At 38.7% G+C, this 14794-nt stretch overlaps 1 protein-coding gene across 3 annotated transcripts in view; it reads right to left on the bottom strand.

Annotated features, from left to right (window-relative positions):
• Nucleotides 1-14794, bottom strand: part of LOC106088805 (nephrin) — a 645485-nt gene that overhangs the window by 74599 nt on the left and 556092 nt on the right. For all 3 annotated transcript variants that reach the window (XM_059368456.1, XM_059368454.1, XM_059368455.1), the window contains one exon: nucleotides 4760-4944. In XM_059368456.1, the coding sequence (XP_059224439.1) occupies nucleotides 4760-4944 (185 nt within the window). The remainder of the gene's footprint in view (nucleotides 1-4759; nucleotides 4945-14794) is intronic.

Genomic DNA, 14794 nt, shown 5'->3' with positions numbered 1-14794 from the left:
TAATTCAGCCCATGATGTCTTATTTAGGGGTGTTTTCGGGGGTGAGGTGTCCCCCAGACACTTAGCCCTGAAAAAATATCAGCATCGTGCTTTTCTCTCAAATACCATTTGTTTAAACCCCATATTGTCATTGTTTTAAGGGGAGTTTACATGATGAGGCGTCCCCCAAACACATGGCCCCAAAATTTGTTATCAAATTCGTTTTCTAATCTTAAATACCTTTCATTCGAGCCACATATTGGCATGGTCGAAACATTTTTACCCTTTGGGCGGTGTTTTGGTAAAGGGGTGATGCCCTATATACATGGTCCTACATTTTGATATCAAATTCGTATTCTACTCCCAAATACCTTTATTTGAGCTCCGTATTGCGATGGTCAGTAAAAATTGCTGTTTGTGGAATATTTTGGGAAAGGGGTTGACCCCCAGAAAATTGGTCCCGAAAATGGGTATCAATTCATGTTCTACTCCCAACTCCTTTCATTTAAGCCCCACATTGACATAATCGGTAAATATGACCGATTTAGGGGTGTCTTGGGGTTTGGGGTGGTCCCCCAAATACTAAGCCTTGAAAATATATCAACAAAGTGCTCTATTCTCATATATCTATATATCAATTATTTGAACCCCATATTGCCATTGACCTCAAAATTGGGTATCAAATTCGTTTTCTAATCTAATTTGAACTCCTTATTGCAAAAGTCAGCAAATATGTCCAGTTTTGGGTATTAGCTCTAAAATCTGTCCATATTTAGTTCCACTCTCTTTAAGGCCCAAATTGCCTTGGTGAGCAAATACGTCCTATTTGAGGGTTTTTATGGTGGTGGGATAGTCAGCAAACATGACCGGCTTGGGGGTGTTTTGGGGGATGGGCGGCCACTCAGTGAGTTTGCCTTGAAAATATATGTCAGATTCGTCTGTTACTCTAAAAACCAGCTTATTTGAGCCTCATATTGCAATAGTCAGCAAATACTCCCTATTTGGGTGGTGTTGTGGGGGTGGGGTGGCCCCATAGACACTTTTCCCGAATATTGATATCAAATTCGAGCTTTACTCCCAAAGACCATTCATTTGAGCCATATGTTGCTATGGTCGTAAATTTGTCCCCTTTGGGATGTTTTTTGGGAGAGGCGTCCCCAAACATTTGGTCCCATGTTTGGATATCAGATTCGTATTCTACACTCAAATACCTTTTGTTAAGCCCCATATTTCCATGGTCAGTAAATAAGTCCTGTTTGGGGGGTGTTTTGTGGAAAAGGGTGACCCCCACAAACGTGGTTCCACATTTGGATATTAGATTCGTATTCTACTCGCAAATACCTTTCATTTGAGTCCCATATTGCCATGGTCGCTATATATATCCGATTTAGGGGTGTTTTGGAGGTTGGGTGGTCCCCCTACCACTTGGTACGACAATTGGATATCAGATACATTTTCTTATCCTCTATACTTTTCATTTGAGTTTCATATTGTCGTGATTGGTCTAATTATATTTTTTGGGGTGGGGCGGCCCCCCTAGGTACCCCATCCGAAATTTTTATACCAAATATTTATTTTTAGGGTACTACATAAGAGCACACAATTTCGCTTAAATTGCACCATCCATCTTCGAGATCTGTCTTTTCTGAAAATTAGGGTAAGGGGGAGGGTCCACCCCCTTCAGATATCAAAAAATTTAGTACTCTTTTTTCATCATGGGGTCATTATGCACCATCAGTGAAAATTTCAAGAAAATCGGTTCAGCCGTTTCTGAGTCTATAAGGAACACACAAACAAACGCAAATTGATTTTTATATATAAGAAGAAGAAGATAATAACCTTTAGTCCAAGGTCTCGCATGTTCCTTTTCTTCCCTTTCTTTCTAGGGTATCACAATGGGCCAAACTGGCCTCCGAGTGAATTCACCTTTAGTGTGCAACCCATTCAACCTAATCTAACCTAACCTTGCGGTTAAGAATGATTCACTGATGAAATAACTGGTTATGTGGGAGGCCGCCTTTCCCCTAATTACCCGAAAGAGAGTATGTCAGTTTTGGGTTTGTAAGGGGTAAAGCAAAGCAAGACGCGATAATGGCAATATGGAAGGTATAACGAGTCTGACATAGAAATATGGCATCAAGGATTTGGAGTGTTCCAACCTCTTAAATCTCCAATCATGACAAAGCGGCACTCAATTGCGAGGGTTTTAGAGGTAGAATACGAACCTATAATTAAAATATGGATTGAAGATTCAGTGGGACTAAATCCAAAAAGCCTTAACGGACACACAAACAAATTGTTGCAAAATGCGGTTCAAATTCAATATGTTTGAGAGTACAGTACAGTACGATTTTATATTCAATTTTTGGGACAAGTATCTTAAGGGCAGTCCTTCCCAACGTGACATGTTTTGCCAATCTCGGTTTCACATAAAATGATTCAAACAATAGAGTACAAACGTGGCATTAAAACATGAAAGAAGATCAGGAAAAATTTTTTTTTGCTGTTTTAGCAAAAAAATTACTGCTGTCCCATTTCCAGCGGACCTTCTATTGTAACATAAAATTTTTGTTGCCGATTTTACTATTTATTTTTTCTGAGGGTAACTTTTTGCAAGATTGTGCAGAAACCTTCTAACCTATATACTGCGTATTGGAACATCGCAAGTTGTTGGGCTTTTTTAAGCGATCTGGATGGTTCAACTGCAGGAACTAGAAAGCATTTTCCTCTTCTGTCCCTGTGGTATCACAATGAACGAAAACGTCTAAGTGAGTCAGATGACTGCCATATAAACCTAACCTAACCTTATAAGATAGGAGATAACGAAGCGTACTTGGGTGGGCTACTATTATTTTATTGCACTATTTAGTGACCTTGTTTTCTTTACGGTGGATTATACCAAAACATGAAATTCGTGTATCTGTCTACCTTTCAGTTGTAACCACGCTACAGTCAATATATACCGACCGCCAGATTCAGGCCTCGCATTAAAAACACGATTTCTCTGAACTTGGGCACTGTGAGCTCTGTTAGGGTCAGATCGGATCATATATGGATATAGCCCCAATATAAACCGACCTCCCGATTTTGTTGAAATTTGTTGTTTCTATTAGTTGTCGCTTATATTTATTCGAGATCCGAAGTGGTGGATATTAGTTCGGCATGGCCGAACTTACTATATTTTTACTTGTTTTGTATTGCTAGTCGTTTATTCGCTTTTGTTTGAAGTTGTTGTTTTCATTGTCATGGCAACTAACAGATTTGACCATTCATACACGAAGCCAATGAGACGCATAATTTGCTTTGCAGCTAATAGCCATTAACGTACGAACAATTCACCAAATCGAGCCTTCATTGTACGGACATTTGTTGCGATACTCATTTGCATGTGCCTAACGTCTGCAGTTTTTGTAATTTCTCTAAATTTCATCAGTTTCACACTTGCACACAAATGAAAGTCATCGGTGAACATTGGCTATTTCCAATGATGCGCGGTGGTACTAGTCGTTAATTGTTGGCGTTGCTAAGTAAAAAAAAAAATATAAAAGCGGGACATAAAGTACTTTTCTATCGAATGAAAAACGAATCCAATTACAGAACTCGTGCAAATTAAAATCATCCAAATTGAAGTGGAAAAAACATCCTCAAACAAAAGTTTCGGCATCATTGACTGCCAGAATCAACCATCCCCAACTAGAGCAGCTACAGAACACACAAAAAGGCCATAAAAACTTTGAAGCTCATCACAATTTCCCGCGCACAAACATTTTCAACAGTTTGATTTTATTATCTCGAAGGACTCACCATTAAACCACATACAGACCCAACACTCCTCGCCCCACCCTTACGATGGAATGCCCAACATTGGGTCTGGGTAGTCGATGTTCGTTGTTATTTTATTTATTGTTAATCATGGTTGGGATAATATCGTGCAATTAGTTAACCAAGCTTTTTTTCTCTGCGCTTGAGTGTGGAGCTCATTTAAAAATTGCTTATTTTTTTCCTTCTGCTTCCACTTCGTTTTGATGTTGTGATGCAACTGCCTCTGCCTTGCGCGCCTTCTCCAGGAGGAAGTGTTCTTGGGCGGACGTTACAATTGAAGCTGCCGATTCAGCGGAACAGAAACAGCTTGAGCTTCATGCCACGTAATGAGGGTGAACTATTGCAAAGTTTTGGCATAAATTAAATTCCGCTTTCTTTGTATAATTTTATTAATTTTAACTTGAAATGGCGCTACTTTCGCTGCAGCTGGGCGTTGGTGGCTGTTTGTGCAATGGCGCAATGCTACGTCGCACAACGCTTGTTATTGAACTGAGTGCTGGTTCGTTGGTTGGTTTGTGGAACTGTTGCTTTTGTGCTACACTATGCAATGAATGGCAATGGCATTGGGAAACGGATGCCGAGTAGGGTGGCTGCAACGCACTCTGCTGGCACAGTTTGAAATTTGTTGCCACCACAACCATTGAGTGAAAAGTTTAAAATGAAAATTAATTTCATTGAGAAATGTTCATAATTAATTTGCATAGTTTTGCTGCTGTTGAAGGAAACGAGATATCCTCTCATGCTTCATGCCCCTCCCGTTATGGACAAGTATATTCAAGAGCGCTGTAAACAACAATCGTAGTGCTTCATTAGGAGAGAGAGAGAGGGAGACTGGGGTGGAGACGAATACAATCTTTTTCATTGAAGTGTCAATGGTTTTGTAAAGTCGAGGTCATTACACGCTTTACTGTCTGCTGCATTTCTGAAGCAATTTACAAAAAAATAGTAAACTACTTACCATTGGCGGATAGGAGAGATACCTGTCACTGTTCATGTTGTAGTATGAGCCATCCGGAGGGGGTGCTGGCGATGGGGACGGAATATAAACAGCCTTGTTAATTAACATTTGATCATCGCGCGCCCGGTGATCCATGATGTTGGCCCCATTATTGTGCCGGGGATGAGGCAGTGTCCGAGCATTAACTGTGGAGTTGAAGAAAAAAGACATACATACAACATTACGTATTCAGAATGGTTATGGTTAAGATAAAATTGAGATTTTAATAAGCATTCCTCAGAAATAAGACCTTTTCCCCAAACCCATATATTCGTCTAGTTAGTGTTGTCGCCACATATTTTGTTAAGAAAAGTTTAATGTACCCTTTCAAACTGTGTCGTGTGCTTAGGTTAGGTAAGGTTGAAAGGAGGGTGCAGATATTAATCCGCCCCAAGTCACAATGGACATACACCTAAGTAAGTAATTGGCTTGTTGTGCACTCTAAATTCAAAAACAGTAACCTCGAAAAAAAATCTAAGTTAGGAATTCCGTGCTACTTACAAAATCCTTAATTCTTTTCCATGTCGTGTGCTTAGGTTCATATATTTTTCCAAACGAAAAACTCATTTCTTAAGGCCATGTATATAAATATAAACAGGCTATTTTAAAATGAGGTTCAGCGATAAATCTTATAAAGTAACCTCATTATCTTTTTTTTTTAAAGCCTCTCATGTTAAACGACTCCCAAAGGATTGATTTCTCCACGAAATTTAAAATGTTTATGGCTGAGATGTTAAACAGATTATGTGTTCATTTTCAGAGCCCTAGAAAAGGGAACATTACAAGGACTTCAAAGTTAGTCACCTTGGTCCTAAAATGTTTGGGCCACCAAACTCGCATTTGTGGTCCGATTTTCAAAGTTTTTATAACAAGATAACCCACTCCATTTTTTTTTTTTTAATTTTGGCTCAGGCTAGTCCCTTTTGAACATTTGTCGCAATATATGACACGGCCGTTTCTTCAGTCAAAAAGTTATGCGAATAACAAATCAAATCAATCTCTCTTTCTGTCTCTAACATCTTTATGGCTGAAATATTCTATTAAACCAAAAGGGCGTCTTTTTCCCCTGGTTAGCGTCAACTAATTTCACTTGTGCAGCATCATCGATAGGAGGAGTTAAGCAAAAAAAAACGCTTATAAATCATTTCAGCTTAGTGAACTGAAACCTTGCCTCTTTTTCTTTTTCTTCTCTACTTTCAATGCTAAACAGTTGCGGTTCTGTGAAGCACTACAGTCCACTCACAACTTCTGTTTCCAGAAATGTACTATTATAACTTAATGAATATGTTTGTAACACCCAAAGGAAGAGAGATGAGGAAACGAATCTTCTCAGAATCACTTTCTGATTCGATTAAGCTATGTCCGCCGGTCGGTCTATCTGTCCTTCTATCTTAGTTAATATGTGTACAAGGTACAGATCTCAATTTTTTACCGTTCATCTTCAAATTTGACATAGACACTTTTTTTGTCCTGAAGGCCAAGCCTATTGAAATTGGTAGCATTTGGTCCAGATTTGAAAATAATTCGCACATATATGTTCTTACAATCTTAACTATTCAGTATTGCGATAATGTTGTCACAAGTTAAGCGATCATCATGAAATTTGGCATGATTCTCTTATGAATCCTGACAATAATGATAAATTTCATCGAAATCGGTTAAGAATTAGTTAGAGCTGCCATATATATTTTCGTTCGATTTTGACTAATACAGCAATAATTTGTTTATTTGTAAGCCGATCTCCACGAAATATTCACTTCCATGCAGTGCATTTCTTAAGATATTTTCGCAGAATTTTCATCATGTCTTCTTCTATGACTTTTACTATATCTTCCGTTTTTCGTCGTAATTCTTCATTTGAAATTAAAGCAAATTTTAATTTCGACAACTGGGGCTAAGTCGTCCCAGTATGGTGTAAAATTCGCCTTTATTACTAATTTTTCAAGAAAAAACTGGATAAACCTTCAAGTTGGCTTTCCTCTCCAAACCTATTGAATATTGAAAGTTGTAAGGAGACTGCTGAAAAAAGCCGAATTCGAACAACATGATGTAGAATGATTCAGTATATATGTAAGTATTTTTCTGTTAAAAGGTAAATTGAGATAATGAAGACATTTGAACGAGTAATTTTTGATGGGTTTGTGCAGACACCATTTAAACAATTGCAACAATATGCTTTTGATAATTCCAAGTGAGTTCATTAATTATAAATCCACATTGTTTCCCCCATCAACATTTTATTGCCGGCAGTGGCTAAGGGAATCGGACAAATAGCAAACAGACAAAAATATTTAATTATTTTCCCTTACTCAGAGGACGAGTTAATGAAATTTTAGTTTCTCTTCAGCATCGGCCTTAAGGAAACGGTTGAACACAGGATTGACTATTCCTGCAGAACAGAAGCATTAGCCGGAAAATCTCAGCAGAAGCGTCCGTATCGTCTTATAGAACTCAAATGCAAGGGGACAAAATCCTTTGCTTTACATAATGGCAATACTGTTGGCATTTGCGAGGCAATGCCACCAAGGACGACAAAATTGCAATCGTTGCTATTCAATTGAATGCAGTACAATTTGCACTAAATGTAATTAAAAGAGAACATTTTTAAATTAACGCAAACAAACTGCGACGAAGAGGGTATCCATCTACAGTATGTATATGAGACCCAATCAAAACATTGCATCCGTTTTGTCAATACGTCGGTCAACTCTAGACTGAATACAAGTACGCCCTCCGATATGTTTGTAATAAAAACTACTTTTAATTAGAACTAAGCAACCGATTTAAAATCATTTCAAAAATATTGAATTGTATCAAAAAGTTTAATTCGCAACAAATTGCCCAAAAATTAGTTGCGGATTTTTCATATATTCGGCGTTGACAAATTTTTTCACATCTTGTGACTCTGTAATTACATTCTTTTTTTCTGTCAGTTATCAGCTGTTAATTTTAGCTTGCTTTAGAAAAAAAGTGTAAAAAAAGTATATTTGATTAAAGTTCATTTTAAGTTTTATTAAAAATGCATTTACTTTCTTTTAAAAATCCACAATTACTTTTTGGGCAACCCAATATAAACCTTCAGCCAATCTCGGTATTCACATGGTGATTGTACGTTTTTCCACTTTAAAATTCACTGGATTTCATATACTTGGTGAACGAACACCACTCAATCTTGGTGCAAGAAGTAAAAACTGGCAAATTCAGCAGACAAAATCTCGGTAATGTACTACTAAAGATAATGATAAAAACTATGTTAATAGCATATTAAACCTTGTGTTTAAATCGTGCGAATCAACCTTAGAGCATCTTTGCTTCATTTTGAAATATCTTAATTGTTGGTTTAGGGTTAATCGAATTTCATAAGACTTCATGTATTGCGATATCTTATACCCTACTCTACTACAGATTTATATAGCTTAGTAATTTATCTTTGTAACAACCTAAAGGAAAAGAGATGAAAACATAACTTCCGGATTTAATTTCCTAAATCCATCTGGTTATCCTTCTTTCTCACCATGTATTGTTGTGTACAAACTAACGATCGCAATATTGATGGGATCTTTTACAGAAAACGTCTAATTGGTACATAGAGTATGTGATTTCGCATAATCACTGTGCTAGAGATCTCAACTAGAAGACTTCAGTCGACAGGCTTTTGAATTGCGGTTCTACCAGACGGATGAGTGGTGAGATATCTGTGCCCTTTATTTGTCTGAAAAAACTTGCAATTTCTTTTCTTCAGAACTCATTCAACCATCTCTCCTTCCTATGTTACTAGCACTCTGAGTCATTTAAGCTCGACTGCCTGGATTCTGAATTTAATAAACAGATGAAAAAATAAATAAATGTAAAATATTGCAGCGAAATACTTAAAACAAGTATCATAGAACTATGTTTACTCTCTAAACTACTGCAACGGAATAATGTAGCTTTGTATTATTTTTGTCTACTTTGGTTTTCATCGACATCTCTATTCTATGCTGTATGAAAAGGCCTTAAGAGTATATGTATATATCTTTTAAAGGGTGATTTTTTTGAGGTTAGGATTTTCATGCATTAGTATTTGACAGATCACGTGGGATTTCAGACATGGTGTCAAAGAGAAAGATGCTCAGTATGCTTTGACATTTCATCATGAATAGACTTACTAACGAGCAACGCTTGCAAATCATTGAATTTTATTACCAAAATCAGTGTTCGGTTCGAAATGTGTTCATTCATGTGTTCAGCGATGAGGCTCATTTCTGGTTGAATGGCTACGTAAATAAGCAAAATTGCCGCATTTGAAGTGAAGAGCAACCAGAAGCCGTTCAAGAACTCCCCATGCATCCCGAAAAATGCACTGTTTGGTGTGGTTTGTACGCTGGTGGAATCATTGGACCGTATTTTTTCAAAGATGCTGTTGGACGCAACGTTACGGTGAATGAACACATTTCGAACCGAACACTGATTTTGGTAATAAAATTCAATGATTTGCAAGCGTTGCTCGTTAGTAAGTCTATTCATGATGAAATTTCAAAGCATACTGAGCATCTTTCTCTTTGACACCATGTCTGAAATCCCACGTGATCTGTCAAATACTAATGCATGAAAATCCTAACCTCAAAAAAATCACCCTTTATTATCATCTCTCTCACTCTCTCGTTGTCAAAAGTTTACACAAGCGATGCCCAAAATGTAAATGTGACCGTAAGTGTGAAATACTCTCTTTAAGAACTTTTAATTCTTCCCATACTTAAAAAATCTTTTTTTTTTTTACTGAATTATTAGTGTTTTGCTAAAGTAAACATAAAACAAGGAATTTTAAATACTTTTTTATATCTTCCAAGCGTTTAATCAACAAAAATATTTTTTTTTTAGAAACAGAAAAACAATGCATATACCCCTGCGCATGTTCATGCATGTTCATAAGAATACATGTGACTTGCCATTAACGCTACCGTAAAGAACTGCCCATCACTGATTTAAACACCTTTAAAGTCACCCTGTTCCTTAATGGAATGTTCATGGGCAAATTTGCATTTGCCAAGTCAATGTTGAGTGCAGTCTATTTTATGTATTGAGCTAAAGCTATGTTTTCCCCGATTTTCTTAAATTCAGCTTTGTGTTCTGCCAATTTATCATTTACACCACAACTGTACACTTATAGAAAAAATCGACTGAAAATACCAAACACTGTCTGCTGATTGAAAGAGAAATAAATAAAAGAGAAGATTTTTTGGAAAGAAATGAGAAAAGTAATTAAGTTTGACAGGGCTCAACGTTGGACACCGACCAACTCATGTATATACATTAATCACATTTTGACAAAATCCGTTGCACCACTTAGGAACCCATAAGAGCTTTAAGGAAATATGATACTAAATTTCGTGCAAGTTCTGGGTGAAAGTCAATAAATCGGTAGATCGGATAAATTGGCAGATATATTTAAATATGGTCCGATCTTACATAGCTCATTGTGTCAAATTTCAGCAAAATCGGATAATAAATGCGGCTTCTTTAGGCCTTAGATCGAAAATCGACAGATCGGTCTACATGCGGGCTATATCAAGACATTGTCCCATTTAAACCATATTTTGGTCGGAGGATCTAAGATAAAGTATTGTGCCAAATTTCATCGAAATCAAGTAATAAATTCGGCTTCTATGGGCCGTATCAGAAGATCGGTCTATACGGGGGCAATATCAAGATATGGTAAAAAATTAAATGTGCCAAGTTTCAGCCCAATATCTTTATTTGTAAAGACTGTAGCGTCATTACCACATTTATTGCACACGCACGGATCATCGTAAATATGATCCCGCATTTCACTGCTTAAAATACCTTTGAACTGGTGATGTTCTACTTTACTCCACACGAATTATGGATTGTTGTTGCGGATAGTAAGAAGGGACAACATGTTGCAATCATGCATTGCAAACATACAGGTAGACCAAAAATTTTTTGGCGCAGTCAGATTTAAAAAAGTTTCTTCAATGAAATATTGACCAGTAGGCAAATGAAGATGCGTATCTCAACGGCTGTTTACATTCCATATGCCTTCTTCCTTCTTTTCTATGCCTTTTTATACCCACCACCGAAGGATGGGGGTATATTCATTTTGTCATTCCGTTTGCAACACATCGAAATATCCATTTCCGACCCTATAAAGTATATATATTCTTGATCAGCGTAAAAATCTAAGACGATCTAGACATGTCCGTCCGTCTGTCCGTCTGTCTGTTGAAATCACGCTACAGTCTTTAAAAATAGAGATATTGAGCTGAAATTTTGCACAGATTCTTTTTTTGTCCATAAGCAGGTTAAGTTCGAAGATGGGCTATATCGGACTATATCTTGATATAGCCCCATATAGACCGATCCGCCGATTTAGGGTCTTAGGCCCATAAAAGCCACATTTATTATCCGATTTTGCTGAAATTTGGGGCAGTGAGTTGTGTTAGACCCTTCGACATCCTTCGTCAATTTGGCTCAGATCGGTCTAGATTTGGATATAGCTGGCATATAGACCGATCCGCCGATTTAGGGTCTAAGGCCCATAAAAGCCACATTTTTTATCCGATTTCGCTGAAATTTGGGACAGTGAGTTGTGTAAGGCCCATCGACATTCATCGTTAATTTGGCTCAGATCGGTCCAGATTTGGATATAGCTGCCATATAGACCGATCCTCCGATTTATGGTGCTAGTCCCATAAAAGGCACATTTATTGTCCGATTTTGCTGAAATTTGGTACAGTGAGTTGTGTTAGGCCCTTCGACATCTTTCTTCAATTTGGTCCAGATCGGTTCAGATTTGGATATAGCTGTCATATAGACTGATTTCTTGATTTATGGTTTTGGGCCCATAAAATGCTCATTTATTGTCCGATGACGCCGAAAATTGGGACCCTTGACATACTTCTGCTATATCGCACAGATCGGTCCAGATTTAGATATAGCTGCCATATAGACCAATATCTAGGTTTTAGGTTTTGGGGCCATAAAAGACGCATTTATTGTCCGATTCCGCTGAAATTAAAGACAGTGAGTTTGGTTAGGTTCATCGACGTCCTTCCTTAATTTTGCCCAGATCGGTCCAGATTTGAATATAGCTGCCATATAGACCGATCTCTCGACATAAGGTTTTGGGCCCATATTTTTATGGAACTTGGCTCAAATCGGTCCCGATTTGGATATAGCTGTCATGTAGACCGATATCTCGATTTAATATCTTGGCCCCATAAAAGGCGCATTTATAATCCGATTTCACTGAAATTTGGCACAAGAACTTATGTTAGGCTTTTCGACATCCGTGTCGTATATAGTTCAGATCGGTTTATTTTTAGATATAGCTAATGTACTTATTAGTATTTGGTCCAAATCGGAACATATTTGGATATAACTGATATGGGACGTAAGGTATAAAATTTTCACCGAATTTTGATGAAAGGTGGTTTACATATATACCCGAGGTGGTGGGTATCCAAAGTTCGGCCCGGCCGAACTTAACGCCTTTTTACTTGTTTTCGTATAATATCGATATAAGCCGAAATGCAGGTTTTGTATTTTTTGTTCAGCAAAACATTTTTGATATTTCGAATGAAAAAGTTCGTTGTGTGGAGTGTGAGATTACGCGTTGTCTGTGACAAAAACATAATTCAAGTGAAGTTATTGTTGTTGCGTAACAAACAACAATATCCAAGCAAGGGACAGAACGTTGTTGTTGCATTGTATACAAGTGATGTTGTTGCAGCAGTTTGTTGTGTTCTATCTTTCGTCTGCTTGATTCTGTTGAGTGTCAAGATCCAGGAACTCTGCGACTAAGATGGGGTGCACCCCATCTGAGTAGGGTGGGTCTGGCTGGGCAGTTAAATAGTTGACGTGTATCGTGTGGGCCCTGGTCACAATCGGGATCAATCCTTTCTCTGTAGGCGTTGAGGTGGCATCTGCCGGAACGTAATTGAACCAGAACTACTCTGGTTTCCGGGGGTGGAATTTAGAGATAAAAAGTCGAAGCAGAGTGAAACAGGGAGTTCACTGTTTAACCTCCACCTATCCTTCATTTCACCCCCTCCTGACGGCATAGAGATCGTATCATATGCAGACGATTGTGCGATCATGGCATCAAGCCCCCACCCATTGTTGACATCTGCGATAGGTTGAAAGTCTACCTCAACGAACTTGCCTCATATTTCGCTGCAAAAGATATCTCTGAAGATATCTGCCACCAAATAGCCGAGCTGACTGTGAGGATCGATGGAGAAATGATTCCGATTCAGATTTGACAGCACATTCTCAAGATGTGCGCCAGCGGGGAAGCACGGAACTCAGAAAGTACTTCGACAGCAGCAGTTAGAGAAGCAACTAAGGAAAAATGTCCACCATTATAAGGCCGCTTCGGCGGCGGTAATGGTCCTCCTGATGGCAGGGGGAACCATGGGCGTGTGGAGGAATGGTTCGTGGATTGAGAATGCCGGGATTTATACTTCTCAAGGGTGCGGGGAATGGGAGACACAGAGCCTGTGTTCTTGAAAAGAGTCGTCTAAATGCTTTTCTTCCTCCGTCGCTTACCATTGAAGATTTAGTAGTAGCCAACCTTGAAATAAACAAGTCTCATTACTGGCTGGCTTCCCAATATACGGCACACGATTAAGAGATGCCGCCTTCAAACCTTAAGTCGCTGGCTTCTGTAGGGAAGAATAGCCTCATTGTAGGAAGTGATGCTAATGCACATCACCAGGTATAGGGAAGTTCGGATGTCAACGAAAGGGTGAGCTGCTTATTGAATATATTATAAGTTGCAATCTGGCGATTTGTAATGAAGGGGATAAACCGACCTTTATTACCAGGAACAGGCAGGAGGTACTAGAAATTATCTTTGCATCGGAAGATATAAGTGGGAGAATTAGTGACTGGGATGTGTTGGATGACCACAGTTTCTCTGATCATCATTATTTTAGTTTCAGCCTTGGAGAAAATTCTGCATAAGTGGTCCCTCGGCTAAACAAAAGGAAGGCGGATTTTGAAATTTCCGCACAAATTCTGCATCACTATCCCTTCTAGTCAAGCAAAGAAAGTGGAAACTACGGAGGATATAGACATAGTGGTCAAGCGGATCAGGAAGGCCCTGAATGACTCGGTTGTGTCAGCATGCCCTAGTGCCAAAACAAGGGGCAAACAGCGACCACCATGGTGGACCCCATTGGGACATTTATAAGGCTGAGCTAAGAAAATAGACGGGCGAGCTGAGAAAGGCTCAGAACTAATCCTGGGTATAATTCTTCGGCTCTGTGGGGAATACATCTGAGGCCTCTAGGCTAAGGAGGATTCTGTCCTCGAGATCATTACGGCGGGGTATATACAGAAATGTATGGACAATGTCTAGTGAGGAGAAACTAGAATTACTCGTTGATACACATTTCCCGGGAAACTCTCCAACGGACAACGTGGCGCCAGAAGAGGATGTCACTGGTATGCATACGTCGGCGGCTATTAGGGAAATTGTGTCTGAGCCGAAAATCCTTTGGGCGATAAGAAGTTTGTCTCCTTTAAATCGCCAGGCCCTGATGATGTATCACCGGTGGAATTACAAGCTGTGTCTGATAGACTAGCTTGTGGAGATATACTCTGCTTGTATTAGAATGTCATATATTACTGTGGGATGGAGGGACACGACGGTAATTTTCATTCCAAAAGCAGAAGAAACCTACCATACGAAGGCGAAAAATTTTCGTCCTATTAGTCTGTGGTCCTTTATGCTGAGGACTCTTGAGAAACATATCTTAAGGCAAAAATCTCTGAAGATGTCCTTTATGCTGAGGACTCTTGAGGAACATATCTTAGGGCAAAAATCTCTGAAGATCGCCTGTCTCGGCAGCAGCATGCATTTAGTAAAGGCTGGTCCACTGAAACTGATCTGATCCACTGATCTGTGGATATAAAAATATGGGTCAACAGATGAACACCTCAAGGAGGTAACTTGTCTCCTCTACTGTGGAATATAGCCATTAACAATAT

Source organism: Stomoxys calcitrans, chromosome 5 (genome assembly GCF_963082655.1).
Source record: "Stomoxys calcitrans chromosome 5, idStoCalc2.1, whole genome shotgun sequence".
Lineage (NCBI taxonomy): Eukaryota > Metazoa > Arthropoda > Insecta > Diptera > Muscidae > Stomoxys > Stomoxys calcitrans.
The sequence above is the reverse complement of the archived record's forward strand: the minus strand, read 5'-3'. Positions and strand labels throughout refer to the sequence as shown.